The sequence below is a fragment of the Mytilus galloprovincialis genome, chromosome 2 (genome assembly GCF_965363235.1).
Source record: "Mytilus galloprovincialis chromosome 2, xbMytGall1.hap1.1, whole genome shotgun sequence".
Taxonomy (NCBI): Eukaryota; Metazoa; Mollusca; class Bivalvia; order Mytilida; family Mytilidae; genus Mytilus; species Mytilus galloprovincialis.
This window is the reverse complement of record NC_134839.1, coordinates 46,787,717-46,810,212: the sequence shown is the minus strand read 5'-3', so window position 1 is coordinate 46,810,212 and position 22,496 is coordinate 46,787,717. Positions and strand designations below refer to the sequence as shown.

Here is a 22,496-nt window from a genome sequence, read left to right as displayed (position 1 = left end):
CAAATTAATCAAGGGTAAATATGTTTTTATTTACTTGCAGAGTGTCGGATATATTTGTATTAGGGTTGAATCAAGATATGAAAAATTTACAATGACAGATGATATGCACCATGCAATTTTAGCAGCCTGCGATTAAAGTTTTGTTATAATTCATTTATTGAAAACCGTATACTTCTGTCCCATTTTTCCTTCCTTCAAGTTCATTACTTACGACAATACAACATTTTAAGGTGAATTAAGGGTATAAATTATTTAATCGATTTCCACAACTTGAGGTAAATAAATTCATGGTAAATAGACATCACAAAATTAATAGAGACAGATTTAGAATCAACCAACTACATAAAAAAAGCAAATGAAACTTGCAAATTGAATGTACGTCAAAAGTTTCAGAAAACTCTCTTTGACGTCGTGGTGGTGTAACGTCGTGTTGTAGGAACATCGTGCGCAACGTTAATATAAAGTTGAATGACAATAGAGAATCGTGAAGTTAGTGGATAATATTATCATCTTTTACTGTATTACGTCAGTCTGTCGTTCCATTAAAGCTGAAGAATACTTGTGTAAAAGGGTATGGAAAGCAAATGATTGTTTCCTACCGCATATATATGAGGAGATGAACTTATATCGTAAATTCCGCAATTATTCCAAAAAGGAATAAAATTGAAGTCAGATCTTTAAATATTTTGGCAGTCATGAAATGACTGTATCATAAATTACATTTTTACTTCAACTGGCACAAAGGGCCATGTGAGCTTATGCCATTACTTGACATCCGTCGTTTGTTGTCGTTTGTCGTCTGCGTCGTTAACTATTTCAAGAATCATCTCCTCTGAAACTATTGTACAACATACCTTCAACTTTTAACTGAATGTTCCTTACGGTATCTAGTTTATAAATTGTATCTGAAGTTTTGATCTTTCAACGACGCTGTTGCTTAGATTAGAACATAGGCGTCAATGTAGTTTTTGGCTTATTTCTCCGACACTTAAGCTTTTAGAGCACATCTGAAACGGGTAAGAATATTCATCAGGTTTAGATCTATCTGCCCTGAAATCAGACGAATCAGACAACCAAACTATCCCTCAATTGGTAATTGTAAGGAAAGTTTACAGTTTTTGATTATTATCTTAACTATTATTATAGATAAAGTTAAACTGTAAACCGCAATAATGACCGGCAAAGTACGATCTAAAATAAGTCAATATGACCAAAATTGTCAATGTCCCCTTTAGGAGTTATTGCCCTTTACAGTCAAAATCGTAAATTTTATAAATGATTTACAAAAACAATCTCATTGACAACTTAATCTGTAGGACCAAATAGAATTAAACTTAGACACAATTTTCATTAGGTGATCTTGATTGAAAAAAGTATCCGATGACTCTGCCATCCAATAGTTATCAAAGGTACCGGGCGTATAATTTTGTACGTCAGACGCGCGTTTCATATACATAAAACTCATCAGTGACGCTCAGATCAAAATAGTTGGAAAGCTAAACAAGTATAAAGTTAAAAAGCATTGAGGGCTCAAAATTCCAAAATGTTGGGCCAAATACGGCTAGTTTAAAAAATGATAAAGGGTCTTCAGAAACTTTTGAAAGACTAAAACAGAATGACCTGCTTTTGATTTAACTACTAGGAAAATTTAACCAAACTTGGACTATATCATTATTAGGGTATTTTTTACTATTTATTATGATTTTAACTTTATTTTACATGATTTCCAAAAACACAGTATATACAGGTAAGCGACACAATCATACATTTTTTTATTACAGCATGCCCAAAGCTACCTGTTCCCGAAGGAGGGGCATTGGTTTGTAGTACAGTCAGCGAAAATGAAGTGTGCGAGATGTCTTGTTCGAATGAATATCAAGTTGCAAAAGGAACATCGATTATGTATATATGCAGTGATGAACAAATTTGGATACAAGGAATACCTCCAAATTGTACAGGTTAGGGACAATTATTATGACCTAAAAATGTGCCCGTCTGTAAATGAATAAGACCTAGCGAATCAGACTTATTACCGGGTTTGTACAAACATTAGCAACACGACGGGTGCCACCTGTGAAACGTAATGTGTTTACCCTTCTTGAGCATCTGAGATGACTGCTAGTTTCTAATTGGATTTGTGTTGGCCAGTGTTTTTTCTTTTATGTTGTGTTTTGTTAGTTTTTTTAAATTTCTGGTGATCGATAGATCTCGTTCCGGTTATCAACCATCTCCAATTTCAACACATTCATTGTACATATTGAATTTCTAAGCTTTATTATATTATATAACTTATGTTATCAGGAAACGCGTTATTTAAAAATAGATATTTATTTCATTTGCAAGCATTTGCTTCGATACTGTAACTGGTGGGGTGGTAGTCCTAGAGTGAGGGTATCATATTAAGCTCTTTATGTAGTCTTTCGGTACTGATAAGATTTTTATAACATATACTTAATATTCCGTTTTCAATATATTTCTCCCTACGTTGCATTGTATCTGTGCTTCCATGGTATTCAATGTTTAGCTTTTAGTAGTCCGTGTGGCTTTTAATCCAAATAGAAAAGTGCTTAAACACATAAAATTTAAACAGTGTTATTTCATTTATTAGTCAGACCATAAACCCCATGGCCATGAAAAAGTTTTGTCAGTGTATATTCCTGGTACATGAAATGTGAAATCACAGTAATGAACAAATAACCATTAGGTTACATGCGGATCATTATAATCATACAAACGCATGATTTTTTTTTTAAATCATGATATCTTAATTTATTTTCAAAAATGTGCTTACGATTTTCAATATATTGTTATAGACAAGGTTCATCCCAGGAATGCAATTGGAGAAGGGGAGTTTTTCTTATACTATGAAGGGAACTGTTCCGATCTAACTACGATTGAAACAATAAAAAGTCATTTTATTGAAACAATAAGAAGGGCAGAGAGTACAGAAGGGTGGAGTAACCTCTGTCCAGGTAACTGTTCAATAGAGGATGTTGTTGTGGATTGTGGAACCCTAAATGGAAAACGCCGGAAGAGGTCTACTGAAACAGATACGTTTCACAAAATTTTCAAGCGATCAACAGAGCCTGTGAAGATTACATTTAACTTTAAATTAAATTTTCCGTGGCAGAAAGACAAGGGCCTTTGGGGAAATGATGACATTTATGGAGGATTGTCTAATTTTATGACCAATATAGTGGAAGACGGTGCGTTCGACTTACTTAATGTAACAACAGGTGCCATGCAGTTTGGTTGGCTTGAGTACCATTGTCCATTGGGACTAGTACCTACCTTTAATGACGAGGGAACTTGTGGTAAGTGTCATACCGAGAGACAAAACAAGTAATTAATATACACTGAACCAAACACATGAAACTTATACATATTCTATATATATATTTCTCTAATTTTTACACGATTCATCCTTTTCCTGACCTGTTGATTATTTTATTTTTTAATCAACGTGTGGTTCGTTTGATCTGAGTTCTTTATTGGTCAAAACTCAATTATGACGTCAAATGTTCTGGCTTTTCTCTGAATTTCATATATGTAACGTCATAAGAAAAGGTTACCATGCCTAATGAGGTAACATAGAAAGAACACGTCCTTATACAGCTCATTCAGAAGGAAGGATTGAATGTGTCTATATGTCGTTTAAAAATCATTAGAGAAACCGATCCTTCCACCAAATATTTATCCTCTCTCGAAAGTTAAGTTTTAAATATTTAAACACCTCGGGATGTCAGGATTGCCCAAAGAAAGATGGTCAGTCTTTATCCGACAAGAAAAACCTTAAAATATGCATTAACTATTACAGAATAATTTTGAAAATAACGAAAACATGAACAGTGAATTTGTTCGCATGTTTCAATGAAACTGAGAATTGAAATGGGCAATTTGTCAGAGAGACTACAACCCGACCAAAGAGCAGAAAACAGGTGAAGGTCACAAAAGGGTCTTCGACACAGTGATAAGACTTTGTTCACAAAGCGTAGCAAAGACGGGATCCTCTTCACAATGATGTGAATGCCAGAACAAAAACTTAATTTCCGAGAAATTTCTTATTTCTCATTTCCTAATTCTTGGAGAACAAACACAAATTCAAATGTATGTTTTACGGTAGCTTTTAAGCGCATAATAAGTTGTATATTAAAATATTAAATTTTGATCATCAATCGTACGGATTCAAATGATTAATAAACGTAAAGATGTCCTCTTTCAAGTTTTTAACTTTATTGTTCCGGGGGTTAAAACTGGTGATATTGAAACAATACTCATCTTTACATCCCAACTACCAGACTGAGTTTAATTTCATCTTAAATCCATTATTGTACTGACTTAAAAAGCTTCATTTGTTTTTATTTGCAGAAATAGTTCATGGATTAAAATTAAGAAATATAGATGTCAATATTATTATTGTGTTTTGTTAAGGGACGACATCAAAAGATCAATGTAGGATAAAAAAAACTTAATTCGAAAAATTTTTTTTGGGGGGGGGTGTCAGTGAAAAAACTATGTGTGAATTAAGTTTTTTTTATCCTACATTGAACTTTTGATGCCGTCCCTTAGCTTACTTTAAAGAACTTCAGGTATTTTATGAGGCCTTATCTGGTTATTTATTATCAATAAAAAAAATGTCGTCTTTATAAGTGATATTTGAACTTTTTTAAGCTTTATTTAAGGATGTCTCTGACACGGATTAGGAACACATTGTTATATGGCATATTATTTTATTAGTTGTGTTATTGTGTGTTACATGTATTTAATACCTCTTTCCATGTATTCATTTAGTTGGTTGTCCTCCAGGACAGTACCTGGACAATGATGAATGTCTTGATTGTAGCAAAGGATATTACCAAGACACAGAATATCAAATTAACTGTGAAAAATGTCCATCAAACCAGTCAACGGAAAGTACGAGATCAACGTCAAAAAATGATTGTCAAGGTAATTCTTTGCCACAAAAATAAGAAAAACATTAGATTTTGTGTGTCAAAATTAAGGATATGTTAATGTCGTAACTACAATCCCGTTCCCTTTCCACGAATGTGACCTACCGAATTAGACTATTTACCGGGTTTGTAATAATATGAGCAACACGACGGGTGCCACATCTGGAGCAGGATCTCCTTACCCACTCCGGAGCACATGAGATCGCCCCCATTTTGGTGGGGTTCGTGTTACTTAGTCTTTAGTTTTCTATATTGTGTCTTGTGTATTATTGTTTATAGATATAAGAAGATGTGGTATGAGTGCCAAAGAGACAACTATCCATCCAAGTCACAATTTGTCTGTTTGTCTTTTTATTTTTTAGCCATGACGTTGTTAGTTTGAATGTCCCTCCTGTATCTTTCGTTCCTCTTTTAAAGTAATTCACTTGTTCGAATATGATTTAAGACATAAACGTTAACCAGTTTTTTTCGGTCATAGGATAAAAAACCGAAATATGTTGAAACCTACTAGAAGTTATATTATATTAAGAGTATAAATATAATGTTAAAACGATTGTTTAACAATTAAAACGTATCCTCGAGATCAATGTCATTCAGTGTTGCACATTGCTGTTGTGCACCATTTCTTATTGAAAAACATATTTTGCTGGTTTTTTTTTTATTGTAGTAATATGTTGTTGATTTCAGATGTTTGCAAACCAGGCACATATTCAAATACAGGCGTAGTTCCCTGCTCACCGTGCCCACTTGGGCATTATCAACATGATTATGGTGCAACAGTGTGTATGTCATGTCCATTACAAACATTCACCTTGTCGACTGGCTCTCTTGATTGTCAAAGTATGTTTGATGTCGTATTACTTGAATTCTAAAAACTACCATAAGCAGTTACCGTTACGTATTGCAAGTACAACAAATGCGTACATGATGCTTTATAGATTACTTAAAGTGTAATTTTTTTAGTTTTAAACTAAATGTCCATAGAAATAAGATCACATGGAAAGATCGTTATTTTAAGACTACATGTACATTTATTTCAAATAAAATGTTATATGATTCTCTAGTGAATAAAACAAAAACAGTAAGTAGGGGTAAACAGGGGGTTAAAATTCTACCAATGCAAGAAGTTCCAAATATGAATTCATTATATAACTTTATTTTTAAATACTTAACTGAAAATAAATTAAAAATATACAGATGGAAATTACTACAGTTTATTGTACCAACCAAAAAGCTTTCATTACAATGGAAAATAACTAATAATAGTACGTGCACTTTTTTTAACGTAGAAGAAGACTAAGCTCTTTTTTCAATTATTCTTATTTGACAAGATTGTGACAACACATATATTACCTCTTAAAAAGGAATAATTTAGATTCTTCAATAGAATTACAATGCACCTGATATTTGGATACACAATCGCAGACAACAAGTATTACTCAATTTTTTTTTTTATCACAAAACTTAGTTTTTCAATATATAAGTCGTACTATGTATCTGAGCAGAAAACAAAAAACAAAGACGTCTACAGAATTAAAAAACATATCGCTATGTGCAAATAAATGCACGTTTATGGACTCGCACGTACAAAAAAAAAACATTGAAACGAAGACTTTAATACAAGTATTGCAAACACAAAATGCCTGTACCACGTCAGGAATATGACAGTTGGAATTCAATCATTCGTTGCTTTTGATATCGCCTGTTGTTAGGGACTTTCCGTGTAGAATTTCACGGGGTTCGGTATTTGTTATTCTACTTTTTATCGAAAGTATAGTTTTCTTCCTTTTTTAGGAATGGATGCCTCTTTCACTACAGAAAACGGCTTGATGAATTTAAAGTCATTGCCATATAGTATTGAAGATTATTCACTTAGCGTCTTCCTAAAACTTGATTCAAATTCGCAGTGCATAGCATTGACCCTTTCCAATTTCCAGATGAAAATTGGGACGGATATCGAGATGTCAATTGCAAGGTATAATGGGATAGGATTTTTAGAGGAAAACGGTTAAAATATTCGTAATGTATATATGCTTGCTTTTTAGTTTTATGTTTTTGATTTCTATAATTAAGTGCAAACCTCCTATAAGATTTGATCTATAGTGGAGAGTTGTTTCAAAGCAATCATACAACAACTTCTTCATTTCAAACACACTGGAAACAATAATATTCGACCAATAGCTCTATGCCTCCTAAATTCCTATGTATATTTATACGGTAATAAAGATTAGTTGAATTAGGATAGGATTTAGTGTATTCACGTACTAAATAGTGTTCATTTTCTTCTACACAAACAGACTTCTTACTCAATATCAAAATAATCCACGTCTTATTCTAAAAGTAAAACATATGTTTATTGTAGTAGGCAATATAGCTTCACAGTTCCTAATGATACAGTATCTACAGAATGGATTCATGTTTCAATTGTTTGGAAAAAGTCATTACAAGAGACAAGCTTCTTTTGGAATGGAAATAAAATTACTTCACATATATTTGACACTGTGACAGCTGAAGAAATTCAAGTACATGTCGACAGTTTCATACAAATCAGAACATTGTCAATAGGTAAAGTATCGTTTCTTTAGGATATTTGTTCTTTGAAAAAATAATTCATCTGTAGTTTTACATGTAACAATTAATATTTGCTTCAAGCAAAGTTGTATCTTGTATTACGGAGATCTAATATCTAATGATTTGATGTGCATAGTCATTTCAATTTACAACTGTTTATATAGGCAATAACAACACAGAACATAAACAAATATTCTTAGTAAATCATGTGTATAAAAATGTTTTGAAGGGTATAAAGTTATGATATATGAATTTCCAAGGATCACTTGATTATGTTTTTGTTGGAAGTGGCCGTGTTGTTGATATAACGCAGATGATATCATGGGCTCATCCAACTGATATTGACAATTTTGAATAAAAATGCTGATAAATCAATTCAACATATAGTAATAAACTCTTACTTTGCACATTTTTATATGGATAACTTGTATTTAATGATTTGATTTTAGGATGTTCTTTTACCGGATTTATGTTTGCAACTGAAGTTCTGCCAGACAATACAATAGAAAACCTTGCTAAAAGTTGTTTTCCAACTTTAGATGGAGTTGTCTTGACTATGCAGGACTTATATATTTCAGAACAATCGGACGTACAGTTAATGTATTCCAAATGCGATGGTAATATTTTGTTGTGGCATGTTTAAGCTGCTATGTATTTACTGGTTAATTTTGTGTTAATCCATCGAGTGATCATATAATTATATTAAACAATTGAAATGAACTCCAAGGTGAATTAAAAATATAGTATTATTCATATTTTGTGACATATCTATCCAAAATATCATCATTGTTTTTTAAAGAATTGGTGAATGGCTGTTATATTTTGGTATTATTGACTATTAATTTATATCGGCTAAAATGAGTTTTGATATTAAATTTCACATGAAGAAACCATGTAGCAAGTGATGACAGCATGACATTTTGCACAAATACTTCACCTTCATTGTGTATTTTGGTCTCTTTTTTGTGTCCCCGTATTCTATATCCTTTATGTTATTCAGACTGATATTTGTATCGCAACCTGAATAAATTACATACAATGCGGTTACTTTAAGGCCGTCACGTTATAACCCTATGGATCCGTACGGGCTAGATAGATTTTAGGGGGTATCATGATGTCACTTCTAATACTAATTTTTATTGAATTTAATTGCACATGTTTATACAAGACTTAGAAGGAAACGTATTGTGTGCAAAATTAACTAGCTAAACCTCTGACTTGTATGACAGTTCCATATAGCTCACAAATATTGACAACAATGTGTTATCAGACATAACAGGTAACAAGGTACAGCAGTAAAGTTAAATGATATACAAAGAAAAATAAAAAGTACGCTATAACGAGCAACAATTTCGTTATACGGTTCGCTTCTGACTACTACGGATAGGTAAATGGGAAAATCCAAAATCCAAAGAGAATTCGACATTCAACCTAACCCCCTATGGGACTGTTAACCTGTTTTGGTCAGCAGGGAATCAATATCAATCCACATAACTTTCAGGATGGAAGTTGATGTTCCGAACTTTTCTCCAATAGTGATTTAATTTTTATGTACTCTTAATACTGTTATTCTGTATTAAGTAAATTAAACTTTTTCCCAGTTTTAGACGAGTGCATGTCAAGTCCTTGTGGTCATGGCAACGTCTGTGTAAACAAACAGTCCGGGTATCAATGCAAATGCCAAGGCGGGTACAGTGGAGCTAACTGTGAGGTCCCTCCAGACTTCTGTGAATTAAATGATTGTAGAAACGATGCAACATGTACGAGTCACTTCTCCAATTATGCGTGTCATTGTTTAATAGGTTTTACTGGTACTTTGTGCGAGAGTGAAATAGGTGAGATTTATTTTAAAGATCTTTGCATTCGTTTGGTTGTTAAAATCAAATCAAAATGTAATCTATCAAATTCTAGACTAGTTTGTGCAAAATGCTTTGTACATTTTTTTTTTTTTTTTTTTTTAAAGATATCGTAATCAAATGATTTGTTATTTCAGCGTATTTTACTTATATAAAAGCATTAGTTATATAGAGTACAGTGAGTTCGTACCTTATTATACATGTATTCGAGTATTCTCAAAGAAAACACATAATATTTGATGTGTTTATTTTTTTCTAGTCCACGGCAACTGGGGTTCTTGGTTAAGTTGGTCGGAATGCTCCGCTTCATGTGAAGGTGGTATCCAAACAAGGGAGCGTTATTGCAATAATCCAACTCCCGATAGATATGGTTCAGCCTGTGTGGGCAGGAGTACGTCAAATCAATCATGCAATATATACCCTTGTCCAGGTATGAATTCAGTTAACAGGGCAAAATGTTATATTTATGTTCAAATTTATCTTAAAAGATATAACGCTCAAAATTATGAATGAAATGCAAGTGTTTGCTGAAAGAAATTAAGAAAACGGAATATCTAATCGGAAGAAATATTTGATTCATTGATACATGTACTACTCGATTTTTTGTTTTATTTTCTATAATTTACCGATATATTTTTTTTATGTCAACAACTATGGAAGTTTATTAACCTTGTTTAACTTTCCACGCTGATCAAAATATATTACAATTATTTTTCCTGAATGAATGATTTGTCTGCTAACTTTTGTTCAGTAAACATTGTTACTTATATACAGTGATAATTTATTATACATCAACAAATTTGTTAAACTTTCACGGAAAAAAGGCAAGAAATTTCGCCCGAACAAAATGTTGAGTGGAATATTGTTTGGTTTATTTTACTTATATAAATGATTTTTGTTTATAGACAAATACATACTTTTTAATAAATGCTATAGCATATTCAATTAAATTGATAAATAAAGTTCGTTTTCTTTTATTCAGTGTGTCCTCATTACTTTACGATATATGCATACAAGAACGTCTTCAATTGTACAACGGCAGCAGGTACTATATCATGTACCGTAACCTGTCAAGATGGCTATACATTTGTTAGAGACTATCTCCCCCTCGATTTGTATGAATGCGGACCTTTGACTGCATTTACCTGGAATGCTCGACCGCCACCATGTGCAAGTAAATTAATATTATTGTGTTTAGTATTGTTTTGCGTCCAATAATTATATCTGAATGTGTCAACATATTTTATATTCTAAAATATGGGTTTATATATATATTTATATATGAGCCTTATTTAACTTAAATCTAAATCACAGCAAATAAGAATGCTTTTCAATTCGAAATGATGCATTGTTTCAAATGTCCCTTAATACCGTTAAGCACAGGTACAGTGCAGTTTGAACTATATAATTTTATTATAAAATTTTATGTTTGAACATAATAAATATGAGATAAACCTATAATCACGACTTGTTTCTATAACCAATATGTGTAAAAGTTCTGTACCAAATGAGTATTTTTTCTTTTTTTTTCTTTTCCTTCATTGTAATATTTAGTAATTTATACGTGATGTCCATATATAATTAATATATAAAAACTACTTTTAATGTAAGATCGTATAAATAGGAGTAAGAAATTATCAATTAAGTGAAAATAAGTGGAAATAAGACGAATTAAAACAATAATAATTCAAAAATTGAAAACAGCACGTTTGATAATGTCTATGCGTCCGAAGCGCTTTTCTAGATTTACCTTCATATACAGGAGGTAAAAATCAATCAATCAAACGCCGATGGTTTCACTCATGGACGAAAAGTCAACCCGAAATAAAAAAAAGGCGAAGACAATTTAAAAGATCCACTAAGATTAAGAATACTTGTCAAAGATTAATGATTTTACATTCGGTACATTGTGCCGATTTTAGTTTGAAGAACGAATAGAATTTACTCGAAAAAAAAATTACCTATACATGGTCTAAATACGCATGAGGTCTGACTCGTTAAGATCAATACGAGTATTTACGCATATGGTCCGACCATACACGTCTTGTTTAAATAATCGTATGGTCCGAAACATATATAACGGATGTCTTAATTCAGATTGTTTCCCTATATTCTTATAAATTTCACATATGGAGCTAATATATATATAATACTTGATAAAATTCAAAAAGTCACAAACCAACTAGTCTTGGTACTTGCAAATTACTGTGGATTTTGAAGAATCCTCTGAAAATCCAGGAAAATACTATTATAAAAAATGTACGTTCTTGCCAAACTATATGCATATTGAGGACGAGAACACGTGATAAATATATAAATACGAACCATGCCATGAACTAACACGACATCTTGATTTTTATTTTGAACTCGCAAGCTCTTTAGGAAACAGTCCGCTGGACATATATTTTGGCTTTATAAATATTTTGATATGAGCGTCACTGGTGAGTCTTATGTAGACGAAACGCGCGTCTGGCGTATTTAATTATAATCCTGGTACCTTTGATAACTATTCTGAAACAAAAAATCCGGTTTTAGTCTGCTATAGGTCTGAACGTCCCTGTGCTATGCGTAGAAGCAGCAACAACCCAAGTGATGCCTAAATTTTCAATTGTTTGTAAAATGTATGTATCTCTGTGTCTTGAAATCCCGCTTCTTCACCTTTGATCTTTTATAAGTTCTCATAGAAAACTCTGCTTTCAAGGTACTATGTCATTATATAAAAATAAGTAATATAAATTGAAGCGCTTTCCTATATTGATAAAATGTTTCTACAAAGTTGGGCCGTCGCATCCTCTTTTGAAGACTACTAACATTTTGATATTTTTAGGTGCAAAAAGTCCAAGGACACTACAAGTCAGCACTTCTGTGACATATAGTGTCGGTTGCAGCAACGAAATCCAAATTTCGACAGCTCTAACCCAATCATTAAACGAACTTCAGTGTGTTCAGAATAAAACATGTACAGCTGCGGCTGTTACATCTGGGTGTGGCGACAGTCGGAGAAAAAGGTCAACGTCATCATTAAATTCTGTAGTACAGCTATATACAGAACTTTCACAGAACGCTTTGAATCTAGATACATTCTATTCAAACAATATAGGTAATATTGTGGGTGTTGTTTTAATTTAATTACCAATAATTGCACATATAATTTCATTATGACATCTAAGTTAACGAAAGAATAAATATTTTTGGTACCGGAAATTGGGATATTTTGGCGGTTGACATTTTTTGGTTTATTTTTAACATGAAAATGCACAAATTCAACACACTAAACAATAATACTCATTAAATTGTATCAATACAGGGCTTTCTTAATCTAAATATATATCAAAACCATAAGAGTAGCACTTATACAGATATATAAAATGTTTTAATAGACACCTATTATACCATTAGCAGTATAAACAACACATTATGTTTTGTCAAAAAAATATTACTTTTCGGTTAAAAATCCATTCATTCATACAGTTTCAATCTATTTATATTATCAAAGATTATAATAACAATTATATCGAATTGATAAAATAATCACTTCAACTGAAAAACTTTCAGTTTCAATGTTAATTATTGCAATTAATACAATCTGACTTTGATACTTCCTTTTATAAAAACCTAATGGCAACATCAAAAGCTAAAACACAGCAAACGAATGTAAACTGTCATATTCCTGACTTGGTACAGTCATTTTCTTATGTAGAACATGATGATGGAAGTTTTAACGACCTTGATTGGCTATACAACCCTCGCAATGTCGGATGTAGAAAATGGTGGCTTAAACCTGGATTTATAACTAGCTAAACCTTTCACTTGTATGACAGTCGCATCAAATTCCATTATATTGACCTCCATTATAATGGTGTTTGATTTTGATGTGCTTGTGTTTTGTCCTCGTTCTGGTGACACAACAATATTTCATTTACATAAACTATAAAATCAAAACTATGAGTCACTCATTTAGATTTAAACAGTGAACTCCACTATGACAAAATTTAAATAGAATTATGTATTGACATCCCAAAAATTATCATAAAATTGAGAATGGAAATGGGGAATTTATCAAAGAGACAATAACCAGACCAAAGAGCAGAAAACAGCCCAAGGCCAACAATGGGTCTTCAATACAACGAGAAAATCCCGCAACCGGAGTCGTGCTTCAGCTGACCCCTGAACAATTTTTTTTTATTTTTAGATTTCAATCCTCCACCCTATACATCTAGCCATTGTAGAAAAACAATCACACAGTTATACTCACAGTATAACTCAGTTCAGAGGAAGTCCGAGTCCGATCTCAGAATAGGCAACAAGAAACTAAAAAAAATGACAATGATACATAAATAAACAAAGGACTACTAGCAGTTACTGACATGCCAGCTCCAGATCTCAAGTTAACTGGTTAAATGATTACGTATTCATCACATGAATATAAAGCATAATCCCTTCCGTTAGGGGTTTAGTATTATACCATCATAAAATATATGAGAAGAACATAACCCGTTGCATGCCAACATCTGGTTTTAGAATAAATGTGTTTATTTTCGATGCAGAGACCCTATAAATGAATCAATATTAAATCCAAAATATGCCATCTTCAATGACCTGAGAACAGCATCGTAACTACATCTCTTCTCAATAAGTCTGTTTAAAGGTTTCGTTAGCTTTTGGCGTAAAAGTCGACATGTCGGTGCTTTGTGAAGAATATTACCATAAAATATTAGATGTGAAATACCCGAACGTGTAAGATGTCTGCATGTTGATTTATATTTACGAATGATGTCCTTGTACCGATGATAACATAAGTAAAAGTTGTGATATCGAAAACCCTGGTGTAATAATTGCAGTATCTATTTTATATCATGTCTCAAGGTGAATTCAAAGATTTGAATTTAGGGAGTTCTATTTTGTTTAATCACACTGATGCTTTTGATTTTGTTGTTTGTGACGCCTCTCAACAAATATGTGTTCAAACCTTGTACAAAATGGTATTGTAAAATAAAAAAGTTTAAAACATTTCAAAGTATTAATTATGCAAACTACTTACGGGAAATTAAAATTGCTGCATAATTAATTATCTAAAAATACTTAAAGAATAAACATTTTCTATTTCTTTGTAGTTTCTCCTGGTTTGTCAGAGCTGATAGCAGCATATACTGATTTAACTATGTCAGTTATACAGATGAATACTACGGATGTTTTAACACTAGATAGTAATGGCAATATATACACAGCGGACCTTTCATCATTAATTGTCACAACTAATATGATATGCCCAGATGGATCAGTTGAACAGGACCTGATTTGCGGTATAATATATAAATAGCAAAGGAGTTGGTTCCCTAATTCATAATTTTAACCTTAAAAATATGAACAATTTTCGTAGTGATTGTGTAGTGAGCATATGCTAAAATGTCCTATTGTTTCTTTAAATACCATATTCTTTACATTTCAATCATGATTTCAAAGGATGAGGGTGGTACTAAATTCAAAATCATGGGAAAAGGAGAAAGAATTGGTAAATTTCTAGAAAATGGACAAAAATCAAATCTATCCCTATTTCAGACTAATAAATTAAGAAAGATGAAGCAGATATATATACAATTCTTGTTTAAATTTTCTAAGTATCATACATTTATCAATGCATACTCATTATATTTGCCTTAATAATTGAGATTGAAAAAACCTACCTTAACAGGGGCCCCTGGCTATACTCCTTTCAAAATTAATCAACCGTTATTTTACATAGTATAATTGATTACTGAGTTCACAACCTTGAAAACAAACTATGAGTTAGTCAAATATTCTATGTTTCCCCGATTAGATGTATTTGAGTATAAATGGAAATAAGTATTTTACTATACAATTGTCTAATTGATAAAAAAGTAAAATATTCAACAACTAAATTTTCTTTATCGAATGTTTAAATTTTACTTTCAGTGGAATGTCCGTATGGTACATTCTGGAGTAATGGGTTTTGTATTTTGTGTTCCAAAGGAACATACCAGGACGAAAGTGGACAAATACAATGCAAAACATGTCCAGAAGGATTCACAACCAACTACATTGCGTCTACAAACGCAACCGACTGTAATAGTAAGTGACTAAGTGGTACATAGATTATCATGAATTTATTATGAATTAAGGGGAGTCATCGGACTCACAACAATCTGTAGAATGGTTAAGCTCAAACACCTCGTAATCAACAATTAACTACTAAAGGAGTTGACTTTTATTGGAACAAACTATCACATAAAGTATACAAAAGCCTGAATGGATTTCTGTTTTTGTTATTCTTCAAAATATGGAACTTACATACACATTCTTTCGAATTAGTCTTTTACATAGGGATAACCCGTTTTGAAATAAGTCTACAGAAAGTTTTGACTCTTTTGTCTGTTTCAGTTGAACAAGCTACAGAATCAGCAGAAGGCTCAGGTATGTTTGCTATCATATTTTAACCATGTTCACACTGTAACATAATTTGTAAAACGGCTCAGTAATTCATAGTTTCTAATATATCAGTTATCTTCGATGATCTCCTGTTTTGCCGAGACATTACATATTTCAATATATTGTATGAGCTTTAAAATGTTCGTAATACTTAACCAGAAGACTATTATATTTTGGTGACCAGATAGGCAACGATGAGTTGTTGAATGTGAAAACATTTTATTCTTTTTATCTTTGGGACACCTACTTCTAGATTCCAATATGCGTGTATTCTTATTAAAATTGTATTTTAAGCAGTCATCAGTATACCAATAAAACTCACCAAGACACTTGGCATAACTTTGTAAGCCATACGCGCGTTTCGAAAACAAAAGACTCACCAGTGACGCTCGAACCAAAAATGGTAAAAAGCAAAGCTGTTAAGAATTCATTTCCGGTGTTTCTTAAATCTTTGACTTTATTATCATTATTAAGACATAGAAACTGCAATTTGTCCTAAAGACAAGTCTTGAAAATATTATAATTTCCTCGTGTTTCGATCGATATATTTTGCCATCTACAGGTTTTCATACGAACTTTAATGGTTAGTATAGTTCCTGCTCCACGAGTTACAAATTTGAACATGACCTTAATTAACAAATACTTAAATACGGGTAGAATGTTGCACATTTTTTATTCAAAGAAATAAATACGCTCCTGTGGAGTCTGATCTGAAGAGTATAATTTTTTTTGGAAACAGATCTGTACACCAAGATAATTTTACCAACAGCTGCCTGTGGAATCACAATGCTTCTCATAACCATCATTGGTATTGGAAGCTGTATTTATAAAAACAAACAAAGGTACTATACTATCTTTTAAATTTTTTTATAAGAATAAGAAGATGTGGTACAATTGTCAATGTGACAACATTCCACCAAAGACCAAATGAGATAGAAGCTAGCAATTATAGGTCACCGTATGGCCTTGAAAAATAAGCAAAGTCCATATTGCAATGTTTGCTATAAAAGGCCAAAACATGAATAAACGATTCAAACAAGAAAACTAACGAACTGATTCAAGTACGATACAATCAACAAAAACAATTATGATATACATCAACAAACGACAACCAATGAATTACAGGCTCATGACTTTGGCCAAGCACATACAGAGTGTTCGTTTTCAAACTTTTATGTTGATTAATCGATATATTTTGGAAAAAGAAATATACCTTGCTTCATTCTTTAAAGCTTATATATATAGACTCTTGGATTACCAAATACAACGTTCTTTTTACTTAATCAAGGGGCCAATGTGGTCGAGTGGTCTAAGAAGTATCTACTGTAATCACTAGCCAGTCATTACTGAGGTTGTTAGTTCGAACTAGGATTGTCAGTTTTCCTATGGAAGGTCGGTGGTTTTCTCTGGGCACTCCGGCTTCCTCCACCAATAAAAACTGGCCGCTGCGAAATAGCCCAAAAGTGGTGCCTGAAAGTGGCGTTAAAACACAAAAAATCAAAATCAAATCAAATAATTTGTTTAATTGTAATCTTTTTATCAAAGTATCATTTCTGTCCAAAAAATTAAGGTCAAAATTTCATATTACTAGTAAACAGATAAAAAAATAATTCCGTTGAGAAGTTTAACATGTTCTTTTTTTACTTTGTAGAAAAACAAGAAGGAGCGGCAGTACGAAATCCCTAAGAAGTATTGGCAAACCATGTATTATCTTTCCGACAAAAGATTGCTCAAACGAACTTAAAGTTCCTTCGGATAAATCTAAAACCGAGAGTGGCTGGACAGAAGATTCCCCATCTATTTCAAATGGACGAAATTCTGTTGCTAGCTTGACCAAGGTCAATATATTTCCAAATGGGTCTCATATTGAAGGCAATCTTAGATATACAGGTCTACCAACAAAATGGGAAAATAGAAAGACACCTTTGTCTGGACACATTGTGAAGAAAAATTCGGAAGGATGTTTGTCAGTAGAGAATCTAGATTAATTACGAGACCCCTCTCATTGCTATGAAATTATGTTTTGCAATTTTATTTATACGAAGTGCACACAAAAGTATGTTCCATATATATATAGAAACTATTGATATTAAAAAAAGAAGGGTCATTATTTTTTCTTTCACTCAAAGGTTTAAATCAGAAGTTAAAATTGTTCAAATCTACTGTAGAATATGAAATCATTTGAGATAATGAGATAAATTACTGACTTGCAAGTCAATGATTCATAAATCACAAGTGATCTTTTTACCGGATTTTTACAAAATTTCACCAAACCTGTCTAAAAAGAGTGAAATATCATTTATTGCTACAGTTTGAAACCAAAACTTAACATATTTTATTTGTTTGTTGAAATCGTCGTTCATGCCCCTTTAATTAATAAATAAAAATCACTTGTTGAAATATTAAGAAGCTGTATAATATTATATGCATATTTGCCTTACACTTGTACTTTGAATATTGTTAAAGTAATTTGTATGATATCGTAATATTTACCTGTTTTAAAATTGTATGTTTCATTTCAATTTCTCATTTGATTTTTTTTTCTCATGTGTGTGTTTGTTTGATTATCTTGTAATTCTTTTGTTGTGTGTTATATTCCACTGTATTGCCTTAGGACTTTAGGAATGCTTACCTTTACTGCTAACTGTTCAATCACTGTAAATAAAGAATTATTTTTATTTTTCATTTATCTATTTAGTGGCAACAATAATGTATAGTCGTCAGGTCAAAATGTTATTCATTTCTATGTATTTTTTCAATGCCAACACACATATATATATATATTCGTCAGGTCAAAATCTTATTCAGTTTAATATATAACCGTCAATACAATGTAAATACAATGTTGCAAACTAGGATGTTTCAACATTGATCGACGTCAACAACTAATATGAATTTATAAATTTATAAAAAATAATGTTCAGCATATAGTTGAAGGTTCATGAAAGGAGTAGAACACTTAAGTGTCTATTTCAATTGATTCAATTAGTTTATGTGCAAGATTTTAACTGATTAAGTCATTAAAAACGCTCCGATTCAAGCTTAAATATGAAAAATCTATCAAATATGCCAAAACTCGTCTCTTTTCAGATGGTTTTGTCAAAAATGAAAGTGGCCGCATCCGTGTTCATCCTCAATCTTTATGTATATTATGTATTTTCATCAAATACAACTTACATTTCAATATTATGGATGAACATGAATGCGGTCACTTTCATTTAAGACGGAAACCGTCTAAAATGTTACTTAAATGCAAAAAATGATAAGATTTCAGTAATTTAACATGACTTAATGATGCTAGTACTCGATATATGTGCATTGTGTTGTCAAAAACAGCCCATATTTATGTAGCATAAGCATTCTACTTTTCAATAAATATCTTAACGATTACATATTCACAATTTTCTGAAACTGCTATATTTTGGAGGCCAAAAAGCGGTCTTACTGAACCTACTCCTTTCTGATTGTAATTGAGAACGCACTTCTTTCACATTTAAAAAAAAAATCAAAATGTTTACCAAGTCTTCAAATTTGCAGTTTTAAGATATCTTTAGGCACTCATAATAAGTCAAACGTCTTGCAATAAGCCACGAAACTAGAACATCAAAATACACACATACAATGTATCTTTAGCAGTTTATTTCCTTCTTATGAGTTTAAATGGCCATTCGTTATCTCTCGCCTCTCTTCTCTTTTTATAAATCAAGTTTATTTCCTTCTTATGAGTTTGAATGGCCTTTCGCCTCTCTTCTCTTTTATAAATCGATGATACTGCTAATTTAGTATCGAATGAGACACTATAGATATGTTCATGGTTGTTACAATCATTCTTTAACGGATAGAAAACATATGATAATTATGATGTTATATTGTATTTACACTGTGTCATAGATCAAATGTTATCGTTCAGAGTATGTTTACTTGTTTTTGTGAGTATGTCTTTTGATGAGTTAAGCCATTTCAATTTATATTTCTTAGAGAGTCTTTCTATGTTTTGGTGTAAGACTGCTGTTTCAGGTTAGGGCGAAGGTTGGTGTCTGGTAGAACGTTTAAACCCGCTGCATTTGTTGGCACATATCCTAAGTCAGGAACATGTTGTTCAGTGGCTGTCGTTTGTTGATGTGGTTCATAAGTGTTTCTCGTTTCTCATTTTATATAAATAAGACCGTTGCTTTCCCTGTTTGATGATTTAATTATAGACATTTTGTGGCCCTTTACAGCTTGCTATTCGGTGTAAGCCATTATTCATTTATGATGGTTTACTTTTTACAAAGTGTGACGTGGATGGAGAGTTGCCCAATTGCCATTTATACCACATCTTCTGATATTAATGACAATGTCGGTCTCCCTAAAAGACCTGTCGGTTTAAACATACAAGATCATACAAATGTCGATCATTTGACTGCTAAATACTACATTTCGCACCGTACGAATACAATTTGCTCCAATCCAAAGGCGTCGGAAAGTACTCAAAATAAAATCGTACATTTTATATCAAACAAGGTAGAGAAAAATTAAGGAGAGCAAAAAATATATTATGAGTGGATATAGTTTTAAAACAGATTTTTTTAAAACTTTCATTCAAATTTTATTCAACCAATTCACATTGTCAAAGTCAATTATAACTCTTCATATAGATTAAAGCATTAAAAAAATGTTCGGTTCAGTAAACAAAATAATAATAGTGTCATTACTTATATTTAAACAATGCAAGTTAATTGTTTAACATATATACGACATTTACATGTTGTCTTCCCAAACGTTGAAATATAATAAAAGCATTTAAAATCAGATCTTTTTATAACTTATATAGATATAAAAAGATGTGTTTGTCAATAAGGTTAAATAGGTATTATACTGTACTGTTTACTTTGTTCTAATTAACAATCATTGTTGTCAAATTGAACAAAGATAAAACTTCCTGCTTCAATATATGCATAGTTTCGATTCAAAGAATCCAGAGTGACAACGGTAAATCCAACATTGAGGAAGGCTTCCTTGTGTTTTGTTGTTTTGAATCTTTACATTTCGAGTATGAGATTTACTAGATCTAGGTTGTAAAGGTCCTATTACATGTTTGATTGCCAAGAGCGTTGAAATAATTCTGTGTGTATCCAATATAACACTTTGCTTGCTTTATTTTTCATTACCGCAATAACGTTTTGCGTTCGAGTTCATATACCATATATTATAAGTTACTTACAGTTTAGTGACTGTGTGAATCCTGTATTAATTTGTAATTGACAATTCTTCAAAATAAAAAGTATGATATCCAAATTGCAGATAGTATGTATGTGACGTATAGTCATGAAAGCTGGTGCAGGGATATTATTACAGCATAAAATCAAATTAGTCACGGTGACAAGTACATTTTATACTACACTGATTTGAAAAAAATCTCAGTTTAGTTCTCAGGGACAAATAAACTAATTTTTTTTTAAAGTCATACACCATGGGGATTGTAGCAACATCAAAGAAAAAGTAGACATCTCTGACTGAACTATTTTTTACGCTTAGTTGACTAGTAAAATTGATTTCCCTCTTTTTGGTGTATCTGATTTTAATGAATATCTAAACTTATGAAAATTAGCAACTGGAAAATCACATGATATATTTAGTATAAAAGCAGGGATCAGTTCTAAAAGTATCTATGGCAAATACTAGAAAATTTGAGATGGACTAAAAGTCATATAAAAACAATTGCTGACTTTTGAATTCAGTTGATACAATGATTTATCAAATTATTAGTGACATATACATGTAGTTGTTAATTTCTGTGTCATTTGGTCTCTTGTGAATAGTTGTCTCATTATAATCATACCACATCTTCCTTTTTTTATATTGTACAATAGAGTTCAGCAGGCGGAGACAAATTATTTAAACTCGCATATCAATTATAACGTCCACGTTCTAAGTTACTATTCACACGGAAGATAAATGTTGCTTCCATGTCCAATTTAAAGAAGATTCAGCAGGGTCGGATCCAGGTGAGGGCGTAATGGGAGTATGCCCCCATCACTTTAAAAAAAAATATTGTAATCTGCTTATATTGTATTGAAAATGGCAATTTATTTTAATCATTAATCAAACACATGCTCTTTAACTATAACACATACAGGCTCCAAGTCAGGAACCGTTACATAAGTGCATTTCACAATTATCGTATGGTTTTAAGCAAAAAATGGTCCAACAAATTTTTATCAGTGCAAGTTTCTTCGTATTCCGCCCATTCGTTTCCAAGAAGTCGCGGTAAACTGTATTCATGCGTGAATTTAGACGTCTAGTTCAAAGAGACATAGGGCGTTTTTGACGACTATATGCGTACTGGTCATAAGATATATACTACATCAGTCATCTTATTCATTACAGTAACAACGAACGTCAATATCCTTTGCAAAAAGGATTAGATATGTAATAAAATGGTAAGGTGAGATTTGTATTTCACAATCTAAAGAATGTTACGGTTCAAATGTTTCTATTTTAAAGATATAAAAATATAAAAATAAGACGATGTGGTTTGACTTCCAATGAGACAACTCTCCACAAGAGGCCATATGACATATAAACCAACAACTACAGTCCACCGTACGGCCTTAAACAATGAGCAAAGCCTGAGTGAAGTTTATTTCCTGCGGTATAATTTATTTTAGATCAAACAGCTAGATATGTA

General features: G+C 31.9%; 1 protein-coding gene across 2 annotated transcripts in view; it reads left to right on the top strand.

The window, feature by feature from the left end:
• Window positions 1–18,500, top strand: part of LOC143063704 (uncharacterized) — a 40,259-nt gene extending 21,759 nt beyond the window's left edge. The window contains exons 11-26 of one of the 2 annotated variants that reach the window (XM_076236020.1): window positions 1,782–1,958; window positions 2,814–3,314; window positions 4,792–4,947; window positions 5,640–5,792; window positions 6,747–6,927; window positions 7,315–7,517; window positions 7,973–8,140; window positions 9,125–9,358; window positions 9,639–9,809; window positions 10,362–10,553; window positions 12,207–12,479; window positions 14,494–14,682; window positions 15,314–15,469; window positions 15,779–15,811; window positions 16,566–16,668; window positions 17,478–18,500. In XM_076236020.1, the coding sequence (XP_076092135.1) occupies window positions 1,782–1,958; window positions 2,814–3,314; window positions 4,792–4,947; window positions 5,640–5,792; window positions 6,747–6,927; window positions 7,315–7,517; window positions 7,973–8,140; window positions 9,125–9,358; window positions 9,639–9,809; window positions 10,362–10,553; window positions 12,207–12,479; window positions 14,494–14,682; window positions 15,314–15,469; window positions 15,779–15,811; window positions 16,566–16,668; window positions 17,478–17,814 (3,227 nt within the window). In that variant the 3' untranslated portion in view covers window positions 17,815–18,500. The remainder of the gene's footprint in view (window positions 1–1,781; window positions 1,959–2,813; window positions 3,315–4,791; window positions 4,948–5,639; window positions 5,793–6,746; window positions 6,928–7,314; window positions 7,518–7,972; window positions 8,141–9,124; window positions 9,359–9,638; window positions 9,810–10,361; window positions 10,554–12,206; window positions 12,480–14,493; window positions 14,683–15,313; window positions 15,470–15,778; window positions 15,812–16,565; window positions 16,669–17,477) is intronic. The other variant, XM_076236021.1, reaches the window with a different exon arrangement.
• Window positions 18,501–22,496: the final 3,996 nt, after the last annotated feature.